The 21,903-nt window shown below is 39.2% G+C and overlaps 2 protein-coding genes across 5 annotated transcripts in view; both read right to left on the reverse strand.

The window, feature by feature from the left end:
- Positions 1-20,879, reverse strand: part of spire1b (spire-type actin nucleation factor 1b) — a 40,461-nt gene extending 19,582 nt beyond the window's left edge. For all 4 annotated transcript variants that reach the window (XM_072394892.1, XM_072394890.1, XM_072394891.1 and 1 more), the window contains exons 1-4: positions 20,300-20,879; positions 16,090-16,118; positions 6,942-7,178; positions 3,718-3,843 (exon numbers count right to left, since the gene is read on the reverse strand). In XM_072394892.1, the coding sequence (XP_072250993.1) occupies positions 3,718-3,843; positions 6,942-7,178; positions 16,090-16,118; positions 20,300-20,660 (753 nt within the window). In that variant the 5' untranslated portion in view covers positions 20,661-20,879. The remainder of the gene's footprint in view (positions 1-3,717; positions 3,844-6,941; positions 7,179-16,089; positions 16,119-20,299) is intronic.
- A 523-nt stretch (positions 20,880-21,402) lies between these two features.
- Positions 21,403-21,903, reverse strand: part of LOC140316871 (2-iminobutanoate/2-iminopropanoate deaminase-like) — a 114,773-nt gene continuing 114,272 nt past the window's right edge. The window contains exon 7 of the mRNA XM_072394918.1: positions 21,403-21,416. The gene's annotated coding sequence lies outside the window, so the exon portion shown is untranslated. The remainder of the gene's footprint in view (positions 21,417-21,903) is intronic.

Genomic DNA, 21,903 nt, shown 5'->3' on the forward strand with positions numbered 1-21,903 from the left:
AAGCAAGTTGCTGCCCATCAGGGTTACAAAGCTATTTCCAAAGAATTTTGGGTCCATTATTCTATAAAAAGATTCTATATGTACTCTTCCCAGGAATGAACATCCCTTTATAGATAAGGCTAAAGTAAAAAGTGAAATCATATGAAATTAAGTTGGTCTGTGCTTTCAGGCAGTGAACGATGCAAGCCCCTCTTCCATCCTGACACCTGTGTGAATCTGTGAAGTCATTTCAATGTTGTAAAACCACTGACTGTCAGCCTGGCAGACAGCCTATCTGTGCAAAACAAGGAGCTAATCTGCATTCCTCTGCATTTCTCATGAGGAGACATGTTTGTGTGTCTGTATGTGTGTGAGAGAGAAAAAGGGAGACAAAGAGAAGGCACAAAAGTATGTGAGCATATTATAGCAGCAAGCAGACAGAAAATATGTTCCCTCTGGTTAATATTTGTGGGAAGATTGTTCACGTCACAGAACAACAAACATTGATAAGACAGTCACAAGAGCCTGTCCTGCTGACTGCTTCGTTAAGACCTCAACCCAGCGAGAAATTACAATTCTTCATTATCCTATCAGAAAGCAGCTGTTCAACTGACTGGTTACATAATGTCAGTCAACACGCAGATTTCTGCCTCACGAGTCAGTTTATCAACAGTGTATGGTACTTCAGTGACACAGGGTAACACTGCAGTGTCTACCCAGTGAAGAGCATAAAGAAAGATTAGTTCAAATGCTTTCAACACCATTATCACATTTATAATGAGCTGTAAAACTCCAGATCACATCAAAGCCCCGTATTACAATTTCAAAAGGTTGACTGAGCAGTATAATCTGAGTGAAATCATGATATGTCAGTGTCATGTGACCAACGTTTTTCAGCTTTTTCAAGGCCAGAGAAATTATCATGGTATTACCTACTATATCTAGAATCTAAGTATTTCTGCCAAAAAGAAGCTCACATTTGTGAGTGAATAGAAGCCGGAATTGTTTCTGTGAAACATCATGAGTTCAGTTGCTTTTCTAAAAATTTCCAGCCAGGAGGCTTCTTTGTAGAGACATAAAGCAACGCTGACAACGATGATCTGCAAGTGGTGGGTAAAGATAGATGGATGGACTAGGGTATGAGGGCACCTAACACACACAAGCTGTGGTCAGCAGACGCATGCACACAAAGAAGCATCTGCAAGAACCGGAAACACATTTCAGAAAAAAACATGAACATGGCTTCACATAATGACAACATACACACATTTGGGTTAAATTAATCTTATTTTCTAACGTCTTTCCTCTTCTGTGTATTACCCCATAAACAACCATGGTCACATAAACTGAACCAAATATTTTTCACTGAAATGTGAAAAGGAAATTGGACTGTAGTATATTCATAGTATAAAATACCGCACAAGAAATGCATGGCTGGAATATATGAGATGCAGCGAGTGTTGCGATAATGATTACTCCAGTGTTAAATTACTGCAGTCCCCAAATGTTCTCCTTATAAACCTTCTTTCTCAGCAAGTTACGCAACCATCCAAATCCCCTCAATTCATTCAGATGCATTACACACACTAAAAGGGCAGCAGAAGTAGTGCATAGCAGGAAGGAACCCTGAGGTGGAACACAGAGACACACACACAGCTCCTAAAGGGAAATGTTCCAACCCACAGCTGAGCTCCAAATTGCTCCTGAGGAGAAACAATGTTCAAAGACTCCTGCACAAAAATCAAGAGGTCATTTGAAACAATACGACATAACTTTGTGATTAGAAGAATGTTGGCTTGAGCTTGAGGGAAATTAGAATGATTTGATAATGCCTCTGTGATGAAAGAATCCCATTATTAACTCATGTTCATTTGTCAAGCCTTTTCATCAAGTAGAAAACATAACACAGTGACAGCTAATCTCAGGTAGCAAAGGCACATAGCTGGAAAACACCTGCAAGCCCCCAACCTCAATTCTGTACCTGTTAAGACCAGCTTAGGCTTCTCGGTAACGTCAACAACGTGACGCCGTCATTGAGCATTCAAAGTTCTGCGTTGAGGGAACGCGTTGCTCTGCAATTCACCATGCCGCTAGGGGTGTGTGGCTGTGTGTTTGTGTGGTTTCAGGGGTTATAGCTGAATCCTTGCTTTTTCACAGTTAACAACAGTAAACAATGGCATCAGAGCTGTATTTGTAGTTGGAGCTCATCAATATTGAAGAACAAAAGCTTATATTGCAAATGTTGAAGCGTAGGCGACAGAGAAGACGTTTGTGGAAGTGGTTGACCGGTCAAGGCGGGGAACAAGTGAATTTACAACACTGGTTCACCCACTGAGGGACCTGGATGAACAAATGCACTTTCGATACTTTGTCAACGGGACGATTTGACTAGCTTCTTCGCCGTGCACAGCCATTAAGACTGGAAAAAGTAACTGCCGGAAATTACGTTCTGAGTTGACCAATCACAGCCCTTGCGGTCCGCGTTAACTTGACGCGTAGTTAGGATTATCTACGCCGTCGAAATGACGGAGAAGCATAAACTACGCTTTACAGGTAAAGTGAATGCTTTGTAGTTCCTTAGCCAAGCTGTGAAAATATTATGCCACACACACACAAACCACTACAATACCAGTCATGCATGATGGTTTTAATCATGTTTGACTGAATTAATTACCAGAACCTGAACTCTGCACTTCTGTCAGAATGAGAGTCAGTATGACTGCAGATATTGTCATCTATGTCTGACATGCACATCAGATATGTCACAATTTCCCTGCAGTGGCCCACTTAAACCTGTCAGCCTGCAGGGCCTGAGAGTAAAGTCTGTCATCCGTACGCTTAATAGAAAGTGTCCCGCAGACGTTTTGAGACTGAATGATGGTACAGTCATAAGAAGTGTTCCATTGAGCTATAACAACTGTAACAGTGGATCAGACAAAGCACCCCCTTTACACTCATTTCCTATTTATGAGACCACTCAAAAAATCTTACAAATTCATGGCAATCTATCTTCCACTGGATTGTACGCATAATTCTGTTCAAGTAAGCACATATGGGGTGGTCGGTGGCTTATTGGGTTAAGCAGACATCCCATATACAGAGGCTAGTCCTCAATGCAGTTGGCCCCTGTTCAAGTCCCAAACCGGACTGCATGTCATTCCCTCTCTCTCCACTGTACTATCAATAAAGGCACTGAAAAGCCCAAAAAAATACTTTAAAAAAAAAGTAAGTAAGCACATATGTACATTCCAATTATCCACAGTCACTGCCTAAGATTGCATCAGATGGCTGCCTGTCACACTGAGACAGAAATGATGGCTAGTTTCCTTACTTGAACATTTAATAAACAAGAGCAGTATTATACAATAACTACGGTCACTTGAGCTATTTCTTTGTTAGTTATATAAAAGGTTGTTTTCATTCTCAAAAGCTTCAGGATTACAATTCATGGAGCGACAGTGTTTCAGTTTGGGGCATGTAAGGTCACAGTGCTAAATAACTGTTGAGTCCTGTTAAGTCTTTTATGGGAAAAATAAAGTTCAGAGATCATCATGTGACCATTTATTGCAGCTTGAGTTAATGCGTTCACCATACCCACAAAATGATTTCACATTTCAGCTGTACTGTGTCTTCACTGTCACAGCTGTGAGGTCATCTGGCTATCTGCTGGCTTAAACTGCAACAAATGTGCCTGAGTTTCATGACCTCATGGCTAAGGTGACAAAGATAAGGACTCACCTCTTTGGCACTCTTTATCTTATCCAGGAATGTGCGTAGCTCCCTGGTTTCTGTGTACAGCGCCCGACACACCGCCTGGTAGTGACTGGGGGCATCTGACAAACTGGGTAGATGAGCTGTACACAGCTACAAAGGAGAAAATAGGGAATTAACAAATTCAGAGCACAGTTTGTACAGCTGCATTTATTTCTATGACATGACACAAACATGACAGAGGAAAATGTTTACAGTTTACAATGCATTTTATTGCATTCACCACATGTGGATTCAAGATTTTATGTTGTGTTTTTTAAATGGGATCTGGATCATATCTGGGATCTGGTCATTCATTATTTCATTGAATTACTTTGTCCTTGACCGTAATAGGTCAATAGGCAAAAGAAAAAGCAGTTAATATGCGCCGATAACCAATAGCAGGAAGAGTGGGAGTCTAGAAGAAGTTATAATGAAGAAATCTGTCTATATCACATCTAGGTTAGAGAATATGCTTTGGTGTCTGGCGTCATTACCAATTAAAAAAACAAGAACAAAGCACAACTTTGGCACTTTGTTAGAGGCCACCTGGGTTTGAAATATGTAATTCTCTGAGCAGTTAAGATGAGGAAGGGATTTGTATGTCACAATAACAGCTCAGAGTAGAATTATCCAGACTACCGTTGCTCTCCTAAATTAAACTTCAAATCATACTGCATCGGCTATAACTTGGAACCTTGGGAGACTTGAAAAGTCAAAACTGTTTTGCTTTTTTCTAAAGTGTTAAAAAAAATTTGTGAGCAAATTTTTATCAGCGATTACATTCAGTTAAGAAAATAAACCAGTCGATGCTCTATCAGTGCTTTGTTAAATGTTTTAAATCCCAACGAGGAAATCTGACCTCTTTTCCCAGTTAGAAGGTAGAAATGATTATTTCCTACTGGTCACTGACTCCACCATCAGCAGTGACAGCATTCTACCATTATAAAAACAAACATTAACTAATAAACATATAAGCGTCTGTTCTTAACATTAGCCCAATAAAACTGAATTAAAACAGAATTAGACCAACTGTGAAGACTTGGTTATATCCAGCCAAAATTTGACAGAATAACTGTAACATGACTTTTATCTGTTAACCAACATTTCTCTACCCGTGGCTGATGATGATGTTGTAAAAGAGACATTTGCCACTCCTATATTTCAAATATCAGTTTGGTTCATGGTAGTGTAATGGCAAAATACTGTTTGTGCCTCACATGTCCTGATACACCTATATCAACCTGCTTCGTCACTGTAATGTCTGTTCCAAGATGATAGATAAGCCAGTGCCAAATGCCTGTTGAGCATCTCACAGCTTTAGGTTTTTGATAAACCATACAGGGAATTTATTTTTCTTATTATGAGGCTTTAAAGATGAATTACACCGTATGGCCGTCTCCAGGTTATGTTCAAACAAACATAGGGAAAAAAGGAACTCCGCACTGTTGCTGAATTTGTCAGACCTTAGGGACTGCTGTTGTACTCTGTGTTGTTCGACTCTTTTGCAAATACTTGTTACTAAACCTTCTTGTACTGTCACATTGGAACTCAGTAGTGTCTTTATTTCAGATTCCCACCACAGTAGTCTGAGTTTGGATTGCTGTGCATGCTGGTGTGAGCTCTCAGGCTATTTACTGTGTTCTATCATGCTTCATGAGTTTTTGAGAACTTCCAGTCTCAGAAGAGGCAGACCTGTCAAAGGGGCCTTTGAGAGGGGCGAAGTAGAGTCAGGTAAAGCACTTGACATACATCCTGAAACTGACAACTCTGAAAGGAGGCGTAAACTTATGGTGGACAACAGAGCTTTTGTTTCTCTGTGGTATTTTTGTCCAAAGCATGTCACAGACATTTCCTCAAGACCTCAATTTAATGTATGTAAACGTCTGAAAAAAGCATACAAAAAAATATATTTTTTAACAGTAAGCAGTCAAGTCGAAGTGGCTCGAGTTATGCTAAGAGAACATAGTGACATTTCATAAAAGCAAAATACCCGCCAAAACATTTATAAGCAACTCTGATTTGTTGCTGAATACAACTCACAAAAACAAGACAGCGCTCCCTGAGCTGCTAAACACACACACACACACACCAACAGTGATGACAATATATGTGCTGTTTTCCCTCAGAAGAACAGAAGGTACCTTTGCCTACTTCCCGGCATGCTCTTGGCATCTATTTGTCCAGACTGCAAAAATCTCACGAAAAACAAACAACACCAGACAACAATGTCTTTATGTACTTCATGCTGTCTACACCACATTTTTTTGTTCAATTTGCTACCCTAACATGTAAGTGCAAACTGTTAAAATAACTGAATAAATATGGCTCTAAGTTAAAGCAGTTTACAGTGTCACCTAGGGTGAGAGTTACAGTAGGGCGAAAGGGAAAGTGAGGAGAGCAAATGGCCTTTGAGAAAAATACACACATACAAGAATTTAAAATGACAGCTAGCTAGCCATCGGGCCAGGCAGAATGCCATGCTGCTCCAGTACATTTCCTTGTTCAGGATTGTTGTGTATTTGTGACTGGGTAGGCGGTCATTATTTAAACAGTGGGTTTGTGTGAGGACTGAAACAGTGACTCTCTGCTCCAGTAGACAACAGAGATACACTCTCAGGGAAGATGAGCATTGCAGTCTGTCAGCAATGCGGTTCAAATCTGTGTCCACAGCCATTTTTTAGCATTTTCATACTCCCACATCCACAGTTTCTCCTCTTACTGGAATCCCTCCAAAAATTAAAACCCTCCCCTCTGCATTTATTTCCCACAAGCACAAACAACAGCATGGCAGGGAAGCTTGTTCCCCAAAAAATGCCCAGTCTCTTCGGTTGTTTGCAACTGGTTTGATTTTTCAGAGGCAGTTGACGTACCCACAAGCACATCACAATAGGATGCTTTTGGCTGGACATGTGCTCTTTCAAGGGGGAGGAATAGTGATGTGGGAGAAACACAAGGGTTGAAGAACGGGTACGTAGAGTGCACAGGAGATAGCATGTGATGTGCTCTGTATTTTTTTTTACAACATGTTGAGAATAGCAGATGAGGCTCCTTGCTGTGTTGATAGGAGTACTGTATGTATCTGTACATATCTACTGTAGCAGGGAGCAAGCACAAAGCAGTACGCAAAGCAGTTAACAATTAAATCTACCACAAAACAGGACAGTTTAGAAAGATTTGTTTGGAATCAGTCACATTCCCTTGCAACCTACTTTGAGGATATCTCTGTAGCTGTGAACTCCAGATATGTTGTCGGGGTCATCCTCTGCCTCATCCTCTTCCTCTGTAGCCTCATAACCTTCGTCGGGGCAGGCATCCTTCTCAGCCTCAGCCATATTGGTCATGAGATCAATGAGCTGCTCCAGAGGAGGACTTAGCTCTCTCTCCTCATTCTCCTTCAGGCCATAGTCAAGAGCCTTGTAGATCATGATGCCCAGAGACTCGATCACCTGCAAGTGCAGCGTTAACAAGAATATTCGATTATATGCATTATATGCTCTATCCATCTTTCGTAGTTACATTGAAAACAATCATATGTTCTTTTATCCCTAATTGTTAGGTTACTTCCATCTGTCAGTTCACAAGGCACACATGGTGAACATACTGTATATAAAGTCCTTCCTGAGAAGTGGTTTCCTTGTAACATACAAAATATGTAATATAAATATACTGTATGCATGATAATAATTACATGTTATGCTATGTACTAAGTATGCGCTTTTTAACTGACTTCGGACACAGTTCTGCTGTTAATCTGCCACATGATGAAAATAAATATGGATTTGTGTTTTTGTTATGCAATGTCATCCTCTTTTTGCTTGGACTCAGCTGAACTTTGTAATATGGTGACCACATGACCCTGCCCAGGGATCTCCATACACACTACAGTTACACACAGACACTCACTGGGCTTTGACAAGCTTTGACATGCAGACCTTGGGAGATGTTTACTCACTGTTAAACGTGTGATTAACCAGTATGTTAAATAATACAAAAATCCTGAATATTGACAGCAAAATATTAAGGGATCTTTTATTGCAATTTATATTAAGCAACATTTTCAGTTTTGTAAATGTCATTATTTAGAATAATATCCCTTTCAACAGTTTTTGATTGAAAATACCTTAAAGACATTAAATGGTCATCAATGTCTTCTCTAAATTTGGGTTATATATGGTCTAAGAGTGAAAGTTTTGAAGACATCTACTGCAGGTTTAGCCAAAGATGTTTATTCAACATTTACATTTAGCCAAGGTTTCACCTTAATGTTCGATATAAACCATCTCTTCATTATTGACTTGAAACGACTTGACCTTTAGTTTGCAAACAGACTCACATTCTTACTGGGACACCAGGGCTACAAAACATTTTTTTGGGGATAGTTAAAGGTGGGAATCCTAAATTAGTCCAAATCTTTACAGTTCACTTATGTTTAAGTATTCAACAGCTGCCTTCACGTTGTCTAAAAGTATCTTATTGTTAACACACAGCCTGTGTAGCTCCCAATTTGTATTTCATCCAATATCCGATATCATCTCTCTTTCACAACCGAACAAAGTGACAATATGTTTTCAACTTTCAACCACATTTTTCAGCGACAGAAGCAGGCACAACCTCTCTGTATTATCACTGATCTGGTGAATAGTCTGTGGAATTGTTGAAGCTGTAATTCCTGAACTGAGCCAAATGATGCATTTCTTTACACGCTGTAAAGCAACTGCTCCTGTTACAATATCCCAGAGGCTTCTTGTTGTCAGCATACAGCCTTGTATAGTTCCATTATAATATTTCATATGACACATTAAATGTGCTGCAAAATCCTTTCAAGTAAATTCCAGTTTAACCACTTTTCCAGGGCAATCCAGTGCACTGCTTTCACTTTTGAGTCTTATGGCTAACTGTTAGAAAACAGCTTCTTGTTAATACAGCCAGCAGATGTATACAGCAACATTATGACATGAAATGAGCACTAATGTAAGAGGTATCAAACAAACTACTCCAAAGTATATCAAATAGCAGAAAAAACCACAAAGGCCTCTAATCTATTACTGACTGTGTAGCGTTATATTTTTGTAATGCTTGTAATGTAAACTATGAGAGACTTCACAAGATGTATTCTTAAAACACAGAAAATCAACTCCAAACATAATTGTTATTTCTTAGTCCAAAGCCTAATGCATGTTAGTCAGGAGATGTGCTTGTTTATAAGCAGTCTGGTGTGGAATTTGAAAATGATGTTGAATAAAGCCTGCATTGCCAGAGAAGACAAAAGACAAGACTGGGAAATCACTGAGGGGATTATTCTGCAGCCCTGAGCACTAAGAAAAGACGGAGAGGGGGAGAGACAGCGTATACACGAATGAGAGAAATGGCAAAGTGAGAAAGAGGGAACTAGAATGAGTGAGAGGATGGGAGAGGGGGAGAAAACATAGAGCAGAAGTATAAACATATCAGGAGACAGGTTAGATAGACTACTCAATGAAATGATGAGAATAAATGGAAGGATCAGACAGGTCAAGGAAGACAGAGGACATCAAGATGACAAAGATCATAAAGAATAAATGTCCACACATAAAGATCAAGGGCAGATTGATTTACACCACTGGAAGGAGGAGGATTCATAGGAGAGATCTGCGTTCCTCTTCCCCAATCTCATTCGCATTCGAGCTGGGCTTCCTTCCAGTCAGATCCACACCCACTGATACGTGACACAAGCACGCACAAACACACAGACATGCTGCTCCAGGGACCTACTATAACTTAAGGTAACCACATGGAAATCCTCATCTGTAGATAGTCACAGCATGTTGTAGATGATATTACAGATATGGATTAGGTTGCCCTGCCCAGTGTAGAGAATGCTGTTAAGAGATTCTCAGGCTCCTTTCAGCAATTTAGCTTTGCCATTTTAAAACCATGCCTTTAAGAGTTCAAATCAAGGGTTGAAATATGATCTGTCATAAGAAATTAAATGGGAGATGGAGAATTGCGGCAGATGACTCGGGTAAACTTTAAAATGTCTTTTCTAAAAAATCTTATTGACCCTTGTTGTTGTACCCTCAGTTTGGTTTAAGCCAGCATCTGTGCTGTCATACCAATCTCACAAGCAAATGTGTAACAGGTATGTTTGACCCCATGTCCAAAATGTAGCAGTGCTGGAATTACAAGTATTGTTTTTGATGCTGTGGTGTGTTGCATGAGAGACCACAAGATTCTTATAAGTGACTAAATCAAAAGTATATAAAGTCTGTTTATTGTCATATAACAACAGGTCGCAGGTGGACATGGTGACTGCAGTGGTGCGTGGCAGTTTCATGTCGTAACATAGGGTGAATGGGCGTTGAACATATATGTTATTATGTAAAATGCATGTCTGTGAGGAAAAAGGGAGATGAGAGCGGAAAATGTGGTCATGGTCCTATTCTTTTAGCCTTTTCAGTGAAACTGCGCTGTTTTGTGCAGTAGATCAATGTTGATATTAAACATCAAGGGATGTCAAGAGATCAGGTGTGGTGCTTAGTTAAAGAACATTTTGTTATGCAGGGTTTCAGCTCATTGTTTAGCTGTATAACATTTCGTATTCCATGAATTTTTTTAATTATTGAAATACAAAATGCTCATGTGCCGTGTCCTAATCATGACCTCCCTGCTAGCAGGTGTTAATCAGGAAAAGGCTTACATTTATCGCAGCAACAGCTAAACTTTCCTTCATATTCTTTCTGAGCATGAAGGAGGATTTCACGCATTGGGATACAAGAGTTTCAAATCCAGTGTTAAATGTAACCTATTGGGGACTTTAAGCAAATTGCTAATAATCTCAAACACGGCTGGAAAACTAGCCAACTGTCCAGTTCATGGCCTATTAATTTTATTAACTAAAAGGGCAAGTATGATATTCTGTTTTTATGTACGTGCATTTTGTTTATTAGTAAAACAAAAGTTTGAGACCTGCCAGTCTCACACTGACTGAGCTTCCTCTCCCATTGAATGTTATGTATTATATTGAAAACTGCATAATACTTTATTCAGGTTTAAAAGAGACTAACTGAGCCATTTTTAAAAAAAAGTTACACACAAATAACTGCAGATTCTAGCTATCTGTAGGATGTAAACAGTGTTCCCCCTGACTGTGAGCCAAACGCAATGCCTACTGGTTCCCAGGCTTTCAAGTAATCAAGCGGAATGATGGGATGGAAAGGAGGACTGGGTGAGGAGAAGAAAAACAACAAGTTGGAAAAAGGAAAAAGACTTGGATTAGGATATTAACCAAAGTAGATTTGGCAAGGCTGCAGATTAGAGCAACAGCTGCCATCAAACTGCTTGGCTACAGTATCAGGATGCCTGTCACAAAGAGACAAGTCAGTGGAATACTGAAAATAAAGAGCATTCTGAAGCACCAGTAAATGTGTTATACTGGTTATCCTAAAGTTAATTAAAGACATCATGACCTCAGCATGGCTCTTCTTTAGATATTATATGCCCCTTCCCCTGCCATAATCCAACATGGGTTTTGGACATCTTTGTATTGGTTCAAGAATTTATCACCAATGAAACAGACTAATACAATGGTATATGAAGGATTTCTTTCTGATTAAAAGCTTGAAAAGGGATCATTCTCTTTTGATCTGTTGGATACACCTTTCGTGACTAAGGTGAATATGAAGATACAGCTAAGTTAGTACAGAGAGTGGAAACAAGGGGGGTAAAGGTTGAGCAGTATGGTATTCCCTGTTAATAAAACTCTTAATATGGTAGTTTAAATCTATCATCCAGCTGCCCTAGATTTATTTTCTAATGTCTAACAGATGAATAAAAAAACCTTTAAATGCTAGAAATGAATGCACATGATCCAATCTTGTTCTGTAAACCGCTGTAAAAAGAAATGCATAAATATATGACAGGATGAGAAAAAACTTTGGTTAATGACAACATTTTCTAATGGAGGAAGGTCAATGAGGCCTACGGGAGGATGACACTATAAAATAGAAGAACGTGGCAACTAGATGTTGGAGCCTGTAAATCACACTGGCTTAAGATATGTGGATTTACAGAGCAAAACACCAGCTCTAAGTTTCCCTGTTAAACAAATACTGAAATCTGTGAGCGCAATTAAAACTAAAGGGTTTTTAAAAGAATGTGAAGATTTAATGTATTTACAATACCTCATTAGTAATGAGGCCAAAACAGTGAAAGCAAACAGGATTTTGAAAAGAAACTGACACAAAATTAGCAACCAAATTTAATTAAAACCATTGCAAATCAAGTTAAATGATCTATTATATTTTTCGGACCGCAACAGCTGAAATCTAGCATAATTTCTAGCCTCATTTGCAGGCATCCTTTCAAGACTTTTAAGGATGCAGTATGTAAAATCGCTCACTTTAAAAGTGTTACTAATTAAAGAATTTGTAAAGCAGTTGTGAAGTTATGTCTGTGTGTTGTGTTGCGGACATATCCATTGAAGCTAGCATGCTAAACAGCAAGCGCCTGCAAATACAGAATTAGTTGATGTAACATGATAATGAAGATTCTCAGTCATCCAGGTCATGCACATACAGCTTTTCGCCTCACATTATCCACTAGAACACAAGTTGGCTGTCATTAGAACGCTACAACACCGGGTGGAGATTGTACCTACCAAGGCTGAGGGAAAAGAAAGCTCTTCAAACCTGTGGACACCCAAACTGGGCCTTTGTCAAACCAGCAAAGACAAAAAAGGACCAAACCACACTGGTAGAGAAGCTAAGAAGAACAGACACGGACATACTGTAATTCCATATGTGGCAGGAGTCTCAGAGAAACTTAGAAGGATCTTCTCTAAACATGACATTCCAGTGCACTTTACTGTGAGAGCCACCTCTTCAGGCCAAGACGCAGCAGTTCAAGGAAAAAGGACATTATTTTGAGGACAGTGATGTCCACATTTTGGACAGAGAAGACTGGTGGTTTGAGAGAGGAGTCAAGAAAGCCATCTATGTTAAACTGGAAACCCCATCTTTGAACAGAGGAGGTGGTCTCAGGTATCACCTTCAATGCAGCATTGTCTCTCCTCCCCAGGCAGTTTCACAATCATTCGCACCTTGGATCTTGTGACCAAAACTCACCTTTTCAGGGAGGTAGACAATTCAGAGGTGATAATGACTCTATCGCCTTCCACATTGGTCAGGTGACACATGTGATGAGAAGTGAAACGTCTTCTAGATCCAAAAAGGAGTTGATGTTACACCTGATCAATCCTCACAACATAATGTTGTCTTATTCTTGTCTAATAAAGATGTAGAGCTGCTCAACAGTCCTGGAACTTCTTTCTCATATATTATGTTTTACGATTAGCCAAATGGTTTCAGTTGGTGAAAGACAGTGACAGTGATTTCTGGGAGTTTTTCTGAGTAGCAGTTATTTTCATAACAGACTCATGACTGTTTTTAAAGCAATGTCACCTAAAGATCACAGCCATGTAATGTTAATTTGTCCCTTGCGTACAGAGATGTCTCCAGATTCTCAGAATTTTTTGATGGAAATATTTACTGTAGATGATGGAATACTTTTCACAAGTTTGCTTTGACACCATTCTTGAATTCTTAAGGTACTCCACGACTGGGAGCCACAGTTTTCTGCAGACTGAGAGACTATACCTCTCTAAAGTGCTCTTTTAAAACCCTATCATGTAACTGACCAATTACGCAACAGTAAAATGTCTTAGTTTTAACACTTGATATGTTTTCTGTGTTTGGAACTGGGATTTTAATCCTCCTAGAGAAACAGAAGTAATCCTTCATCTAACAGCTACATGATGATATGCTATACACAAGTACAAGTTATTGCTCTCTGAGATTCCACCACCTGGCTTTGCTGCCTCGGCCCACTGTCATATGACTGGTCACTGTTGCTTTTATTTTTCTGAACTAAAGAACAAATCTGCTTTCTCAGTTTGCCTTTACCTCATTGTCTCTTTGTTCATGTACACCATCATGCACAGCCTGTAAGGGACATCAGTTACTACATCAAAACATTATGAAAGTTGAAAAAAGGCTCAGAACGGACTGAATTTTCTGTTTACATTAAATTCTAATACCTTTATAGACTTTAAAGCTTGGGCATTAAGAGAGCAAGGGGCATACATAGTTCAAATCTGACAGAGGGGAAAGTGATGAAGCCTAATTCACAAATGTCTGAGGTTACGCTACATCAAGGAAGTAGGTTGGTCTACAAAGTCATCAACAAATTCTAGGCTAAATCCAGCAACCAGAATTGTCACATTTGAAACTACAAAACTAAAAACAGATTTAAACCATTTTCACATAAAGCACAATTAGCCTTATATCACAGCCTGGTGAACCTAGCTCATTGGCAATGAAAAACAACATCATCTGACATTTACAGCTGCATCATTTGCAAGAGTTCGTGCTCCTATAAGTCATGTGCAGATAAAGTGTACACATGTGTTCCTGTTCATCGAGCTTTGGACTAATTCCACACTATATGCCAGCCAAATGCCTTTAATGCTGTCAAGCATCAAGCAACTCTGCAAACTTGCCAGTAGTTTTGTCATCCGTTCTGCCACAAACTGTATTGTGAAAACTGATCTTGGTGCAAAGCTGCTTAGTGGGGATTTGTCTATACAGTTACACATTCACTGCTTCTCTAGTGAACTGTATGCGCTCAAGTTATTCGCTGACTTTCTATCTGTTATCACAGCTCTATTACACAGCGATCCACACCCAGATCTCCCCGGAAACATCTGCACACTTTCCACTGAACCAGGAATTAATCCTTAGTCAAAGTCCTACATCAGAGACACAAAATATTTCTGACCAAATCCATTTAACAGCTTTGAGTTCATTAAAAAATTCTGACAGTTCCTGCTAACTGAGGTGAGACGAAAGAGATCACTGCCAGAGTCTTGAACGTCTTGAATTTGTGTTAGAACTTCTAACTAATCTTGATTCTACATTCTTTAGATATTGCTAAAAACCAAAAGCCAGCACCCTAACCCCTACACACTGAAGAAGTCTTTTCTGAAGCTTTTATTATATTCATTACAGCAGCTGATTATTGTAACAGAGAGTGCATGCTGTGGAGGAGGGATAATTTTATGAAGCCCTTTAATTAAGTCTGAAACTTCTCCCGGAGCTCTCATCAAACAGGAGGCCTTGCTGGGTGACATTTCTAACCAGTCAATCAGAGCAGCCAGCTGGGAGCTCTAGCTCTGAAGGAGGAAATGACCAAGTCAGAAAAGCAGCCCTAATATCTGTTACTTATATATGCATCAGATGTTAAAAGGGCAGCGTGTCAATTTTACAATAAAAGGCTGCATTTCTCTGTATGAATCATATTCATCCTGTGGAAACAGTTGAATATGTCCCGTGGCTCAGAAAGCGTTTCATTAAGTCGTGAGAAAATTACTTTGATCAGCTTGGGCTTTCGGTCAACAGATTTAGAACAATGAACATGCAAATTTGAGGATTTGAAGTTTTTGGTATGTACAAGGTAACAAAGGTTTAACAAAATTGTGGTTTTGGATTGCCCCCATTTTGGATTAAAAAAACAGGTCAAGTTTGCGAGTACTATGTTTTTGCTTGAGTATTACATGAGGAAAGAGTTATGTCCTTCATGTCTGTGCGTTAGAGAATGCTATAATTTCCTTTATAACTTTAATGCAAAATTGGCTCTTTACAATAAATTTAAACAATTCACATACAGTATAACTGCACAAAGACTTATTTTCTGGCATTGGCTTTTCTTCTCATCATTCTTTTTTTTATGTTGTTTGTTGCATACTGGAGAGAAATAAAATCGAGCTTGCTTCCTGTGTTGAAGGTTTTAGCTTAAGCAGTAGGAGAACAGAGAGAGACTGTCAGACAGTGGTTGCACTTGAATTAATCCTGCAGGGTGCCCACTCTAGTCTGAATGAAACCTGTGTCGGCAGGACTTGCTTTTTTTTTTTTTTTTTTTTACTGTAACTAGCTAGTGTAACTAAACCTGAAGGAAATCGTGCCATTAGCGGTTAAGCCAGCTATTATATCTCCCAACAACAAGAAATACCTTGCTAATTGACAGATTGCGTTCCTTCCAGAAACATGTATTTGCTGAAATCTTTGATGTAATCAATAAAAGCTTTGTAAACAATATTCCAGAGGCAATCAAGTCCCCAAAGTAACCCCATTCTGTGGTCAAACAGTTAAATTAAATATCTATGTCCTTTTTTTTCTTTTCTCTTATCTTTTCTCACTACCACCCACAGCAGATGCATTGAATCTTTACACAGTTAAATATGCTGACCTAATATAGTTAAAGCTTCTGCATGTATATAATTGTGAAATAAAATTTCTACAACAGGATTATGATGGAATTACTCACCTCAGCTGTTGTGCAAGGGCTGAATTTACCTTTAGAGAAACAAGAAAGAAGCATTAAAATAGGCAGGAAATAACAGACTTACACATACAAATACATGGAAACTTAAGCAACATCATTGAGTTGGGGCATATAAATATATACATATATAAAAATGTGCAGCTACTACAGCTTTAAGGATGTTCCAGATCGGCAAACTGTAAAAAAACAATAAGAAATAAAGTGTTTATAAGGGACTATTTGTAGCTGAGGATTAATACATATTTGATGCTATACTTAGTATTTCCTGTTCTATAGTGTATGTGTGACGGACTCATTCTGAATATCATAAACATTTAGATTGTGATTGTAGACTTCACTGTATAACAGAATCTTTAATGTGCCATAAGGATTTCTACCATTCCATCTTTTTTAATCATACAACCCACTTATCTGCAATAACATATTCACATTCTTAATTATAGTTTTCATAGTGCAAACTAGATGTATTCAATAAAAGTTATCTTTCATCTTTAATCACTTTATCTGTGTGAGCTACTTGTGACTTATGACTCACAAAATTCTTTCTAAGAAGCCATGCCGCATGAATGTACTCTCTTCAAAAGGAAGACCTACTTTAATGTTTCTGCAGGCTACATCAGCCAGGCTTTTACTTCATGACCAAATTAAGCAGCTGAAAGATGACCCCCTTTAACAAACGCTGTTTTGTATTGTAGCACAGTAATGTGACATAACATCAACTGCGACATCATTGTGACCTCAACTTGAATCAGCAGATTTGAATGCGATGACGCTGTAAGGTGAGGATGTAAAATGTATGTGTTTCTGTGCAGTGCTGAGAAACAAAGCAAAACAGCTAATCAAATTGGTCTTCTTGATGATCCTGTAAAATTTTGAGGAGGTACCAGCCTTAGATAAATGTATTCCTCAGAGACATGATATTTACAAAGCTAAGGGTCCTGCTTTCAGGATGGGACTAGACATTATACAAAATGTCAGTTATACTGTTGTGGCAAAAGAACATCAAGGGAAGGGAAGTGATATTCACTGACAACTAGGTCTAAAACTATTCATAACTGGATTTAATTTAAAGTCAACTAAGCAGATCAAAGCTTTAAACTCTAAATCCTGAACGCGTTTTCCACTGATTTATCTTATTAGTTATTTGAATGACCCTGACAAGCAAAGTTTATGCATCATGGAGAGGGAGTCAATGCTGAACGAAACACCTTGTAAATTACTAAAAACAAATGTGATAATTTAAAGATCATTCAAAGATAGATCAAATAGTATCCATCATTTAATGATGTGAGACAGTACATCATAGTACATCAATTAATAAAATATAGCAAAATGTAAAAAACAACAGTGAAAAGGTATTATGGTCACAAAAAGGTGACATGTTATGGACATATTGTTGAAAGAGGTAGCTGTAATGCGTAATATTTAGTGAAACAGATTCCTAAAAGTAGCTAAATGTTGGCCGTAGGGATAAATAAACCAAAAATGAAAGAACTATTGTCCAAAATTACAGTAACTAAATGTAACGAAAGAAAAAACTAACAGAGTTGAATTTCTATGTGTATAAAAGTATCTAAATGTGATCAAATAACAAAAAAAACAGAGCTCTGTATGCTTGAACAATTTAAGTTAAACAATAACACAGCACTTGAATGGAAAAATCACTGTCACAAATGTTATATCATCACTTTTATAAAGCCTGATTAACTGTGTTTAATAGCATCCAAGTAAGATCAAATCAAAATATTTGGGACAATATTATGAAGGAGTAGCTGGAGCTGGAGCTCACCATATAACCCCCTTCTCCCATCTAAATGGTAATTAACAACACAGGCGTTAGTTAGCATGTTAAATGTTCAAGTCTGTGATGGTACAATATGAAGAATGTATGGCTTGTTTGGAATTGTTTCCAGGAAAAAGCCTCTTCTTTCTAAAAGAACATGACTTAGCCGCAAGGACTTGGGCGCCTGGCAATCATTGAGTTTACCATAAATTGCTCTGTACACCATTATTCTCCAGTATTCTGGAGCCAAACGTAAGGTAATCTGTGTGAAGGCTAAGGCTTGGTTGAAATTGGGTAATAACGGGACAATGATCTCAGGCACAGCAGCTAATCTGAAACAGAATGTCTGAAAATGTTCAGATTCAAAGGTTTGTAATGATCCAGTCAAAGTCCGAAACTCAGCCCAGTTAAAATACTGTGATGGGACCTTAAGAGAGCTGTGAATAGACGAACGTCTACAAACTTCAAGTCAATGAATCAACTTTGTTAAACAGAGTTGGTCATAATTTCTCTACAACAATGCAAGAGACTGATAACATCAAGCGGAAACCAGTTATTCAAATGATCGCTGCAAAAAGTGGCCGTGCAAGCTGCAGAATCACACTTATCAAACTTAGTTTTTCACACACTTCTTTCAGTCATGTGACGTCATGTGTAAATGTTCATCTTTAACTAATTTACCTAATTTTAGGGGCTGGTGAGGACCAGGTCATTCATTATCTCCTGATATGTAAAACCTTAGACGTGAAAAATGGTGTACTTTCTTTTTCACATGACTGTATATCACCAAAGGAAACGATAAGATGCTGACAGCATTTTTTATCTGTGAATCTTTCACTGATTGTGAGGCAGCAAAAGACAAACAAAAATAGGACATGGCATCTTATGAAAACAAACACCTAATAAATAAAAAAATTAATAGAAATGATTATCATAATAGTAAATCTGAACGATAGTTGTTCAATGACGATACATTTTCGCATGATGTGACAGTAACTGCAACATTAAGAAATGAATGATTGCGCACCCCCTCTCCAATGGTTGCTTCCATGCTTCTAAAAATAACCCATTCATGCAAACCATATAGACTCTGATCGGATCACAACATCATTATCCCAGCTGTGCCTTTCAGATTTGCTCATACAAGTTGATTACACAAAGCATGTGGTGCATCTATCAAATCAAAGGCCAGAACATTGACTCAGCAGTGTCTGCGCTGATGGGTTGAGAGCACATCCCTAAGGCCCTCAGGTCATCAGGTAGACTATTACTGAGATTGCCAGATAGGCTTTTACTCAGTCTGCTCCGCACTCTGTGAGAAAAATTGATAACAGTAGAGGATGAACATGCAAAGCCTTGGTCTGACAAGATAAAGTGAGGTGTTTGTGTGGTTAAATATTAGAAACACCCATCAGAAGAGGCAACACATGCGATCACACGACCTGTTATGCCATCTGCTTTGTTTTGATGTGAATCCTGGTTTATCCCTTATTAGACAGATCAGCTCTACAAGATTAATCTGAAAACACTGTAACTTAATAGAGATCATTTATGTCAGTATTAAAGTCCCGCATAGCCCAAGAGACATTCTGGAAATGCCAAAAGGGACATTCAGAGAATATTACAGTCATTTAATATTTGACACACACTCTTTCTGACTTTGTTAGATATTTCATAGGAGCACTTTAATTATGACCAATCAATCCCATGTCGAGCAACAGCAATAGCACATAACAAGGCCTACAAGATAAACTGCAAGAATGTGCTTAGGGGAGGCATCGCCTGTCAGTCCTCCTCGATCCGATCAGTGCCCACATTTCAGCGTGTAATCACATGCTTTCATCAGATGAAGCCGAATGAACAGTCTGATGTGATATGAGGTAGCAAAACAGACTGAGACGCTCTTAATAAAAGATTAAATCACATGATGCGCACGCGGTGAGGAAACAGGCTAGTGGAAATCAGTGAAAACACAAGGGTGAGAACAGCAGGGGTCTAGAAATGGCATTCCTTTGTGTATCAGGGGTCAGGTGATGTGTAATGGGACCCTAACTGCTGGCTGTTGTTATCCCACTGCAGATTAATCCGAAAGAATATATTAAACACCTGAATAAGACAAGAACATGAAAAATCCCTTCTATGAGCTGAAGGCTTTGCGTGAGCCTAATTTAAGCCATCCCATATCAACATAGGTCTGATAGCACTGTGGTATTATTATATTATTCAACCTGCGCCTTATACGCACTTTACACTACGATTATATGGGCTTCTTTTGCCTTTCTGAGATTTATTTTGATGCTATAGTTTTGTTTTGTTTTTTGAATGAGGAAAATCATCTGAGCCCTGTGTAGAATTCCAGTGGCCTGTTAAATATATGAGTAGCTTTCAGCGCTCAAAGTCGTATGTTACCTTCGCAGCCCTGGTGGTCCACCCTCACAGACCCATCTCTTTGTATCCTTACATCCCCCGGTCCCGATATCCTCCGAGGAGAAGCTGCTGATAAAGCTCCGGTGGCGGCGGCAGCGGCGGGTCTCCTCCTGCCCCGGTGTGCCTTCGCCAACGTCCGGCAGCACTGGTAACACACCGCCCATGCCTGTTCCTCGTTGATGGGCTGGCTGTAAAGCTTCAGTATCTGCTCCAGAGACAGGTCCGCAGCTCCAGCTTCCTCCGATGAATTCATCATGTTGTGATGCTGCTGCTCATCCCGGCGATTCGCTGCAGCAGCATCCGTCAGCCTTCCGTGGTCCCCGCCGCATCGCTGCTCGGCCATCCTTTCATTCTCTCAGCGTAGGAGGCCCGATGTCGAGAAGAAGTCCAGGCAGATGTGAAAGAAGAAATCTGGAGGCATTGATGCTTGACTCTTGTTCCTTCGCGCAGCAGAACAGGCAAGAAAAACAGTAAAACGGTGGCTGTTTCCCGTCCGCCCGACGCTCAGGTTTTGGTACCAGACGTCACAAGACGGTGCGTGTTTACCCTTTGTGATTCGAGCCTGAACAGTGTGTGTGTGAGAGAAAGTGAGGGTGTGTGTCTCAGATCCCAGCCCAGCAGGCTCACTCCATCACATGATCTCTCTTTCTCTGTCTACATTCATTAGTTGAAGACTTTGTCTGGCACCTATAACCACAGCCTCGAGTTATCCTTTTAAAACGGGTTTCACCTTAAAATATACATTTTTTCTGTCCTTTTAACAAAACACAACACGAGCACACACGCTTTCACACAAACACACACACACAGTTCAACCCCATTAGACATAGGGGGAGACTGTTACAGGATACTATAATGCTTCAATAATCTGCAGTTTTTTTGTTTTATTTATCTTTAGTTACCATTGTAATTTGTTACCTTGTGATTCCCACAGATTATTTTTTGTCTTTTTGTTTCTTTGACCATCTTTCATTTAATTTGGTATTTAAACATATATTCACCTGTTTCAACATATCTATTTGTTGTGCAGTTGTCTTCAGGACTGTCTTTTGAATGTTCTAGAATGATCCCATACAAGCGGCAGGCTTCTGCAGTAGCTCTGAACATATTGTATGTTTCTTTGAATATTTTTTACATTTTCTTCCAAGCTTTTTTTTGTGTGTGTGTTTGTGAAAACAGATTTTTGTAGCATTCTCTGTGCTGGTTTGGGGGTTGGATGTTGATTTTTCTTTGTGACGCCTCTTATGGTGCAAAACATGCATGTTAGGTTTATTATTGATTTGTGCACGGTTGTGCATTTTGTTTGACTCTGTGTTGGTCCTTTGATGGACCGGTGATCTATTCAGGGTGTACCCTGCAACTTACCCAAAGATAGCTGGGATAGGCTTGTCTATGTCCTCGAAATTCAGCATCGAAACAGGTCCGATGCATTTGAGAAAAATGTTCTTTGGACTGATGAAATACAACTTTTTGCCACAATCAGCAAAGATACACCAACCAGTCCTAACAATATGACCACTGACAATCAAAGTAACACTGTTCATTTTATCACAGTGAAATGTTCTGGTGGGAACACCTGCATAGGA

The sequence above is a fragment of the Leuresthes tenuis genome, unplaced genomic scaffold (assembly GCF_036924035.1).
Source record: "Leuresthes tenuis unplaced genomic scaffold, fLeuTen1.0.hap1 SCAF_10, whole genome shotgun sequence".
Lineage (NCBI taxonomy): Eukaryota > Metazoa > Chordata > Actinopteri > Atheriniformes > Atherinopsidae > Leuresthes > Leuresthes tenuis.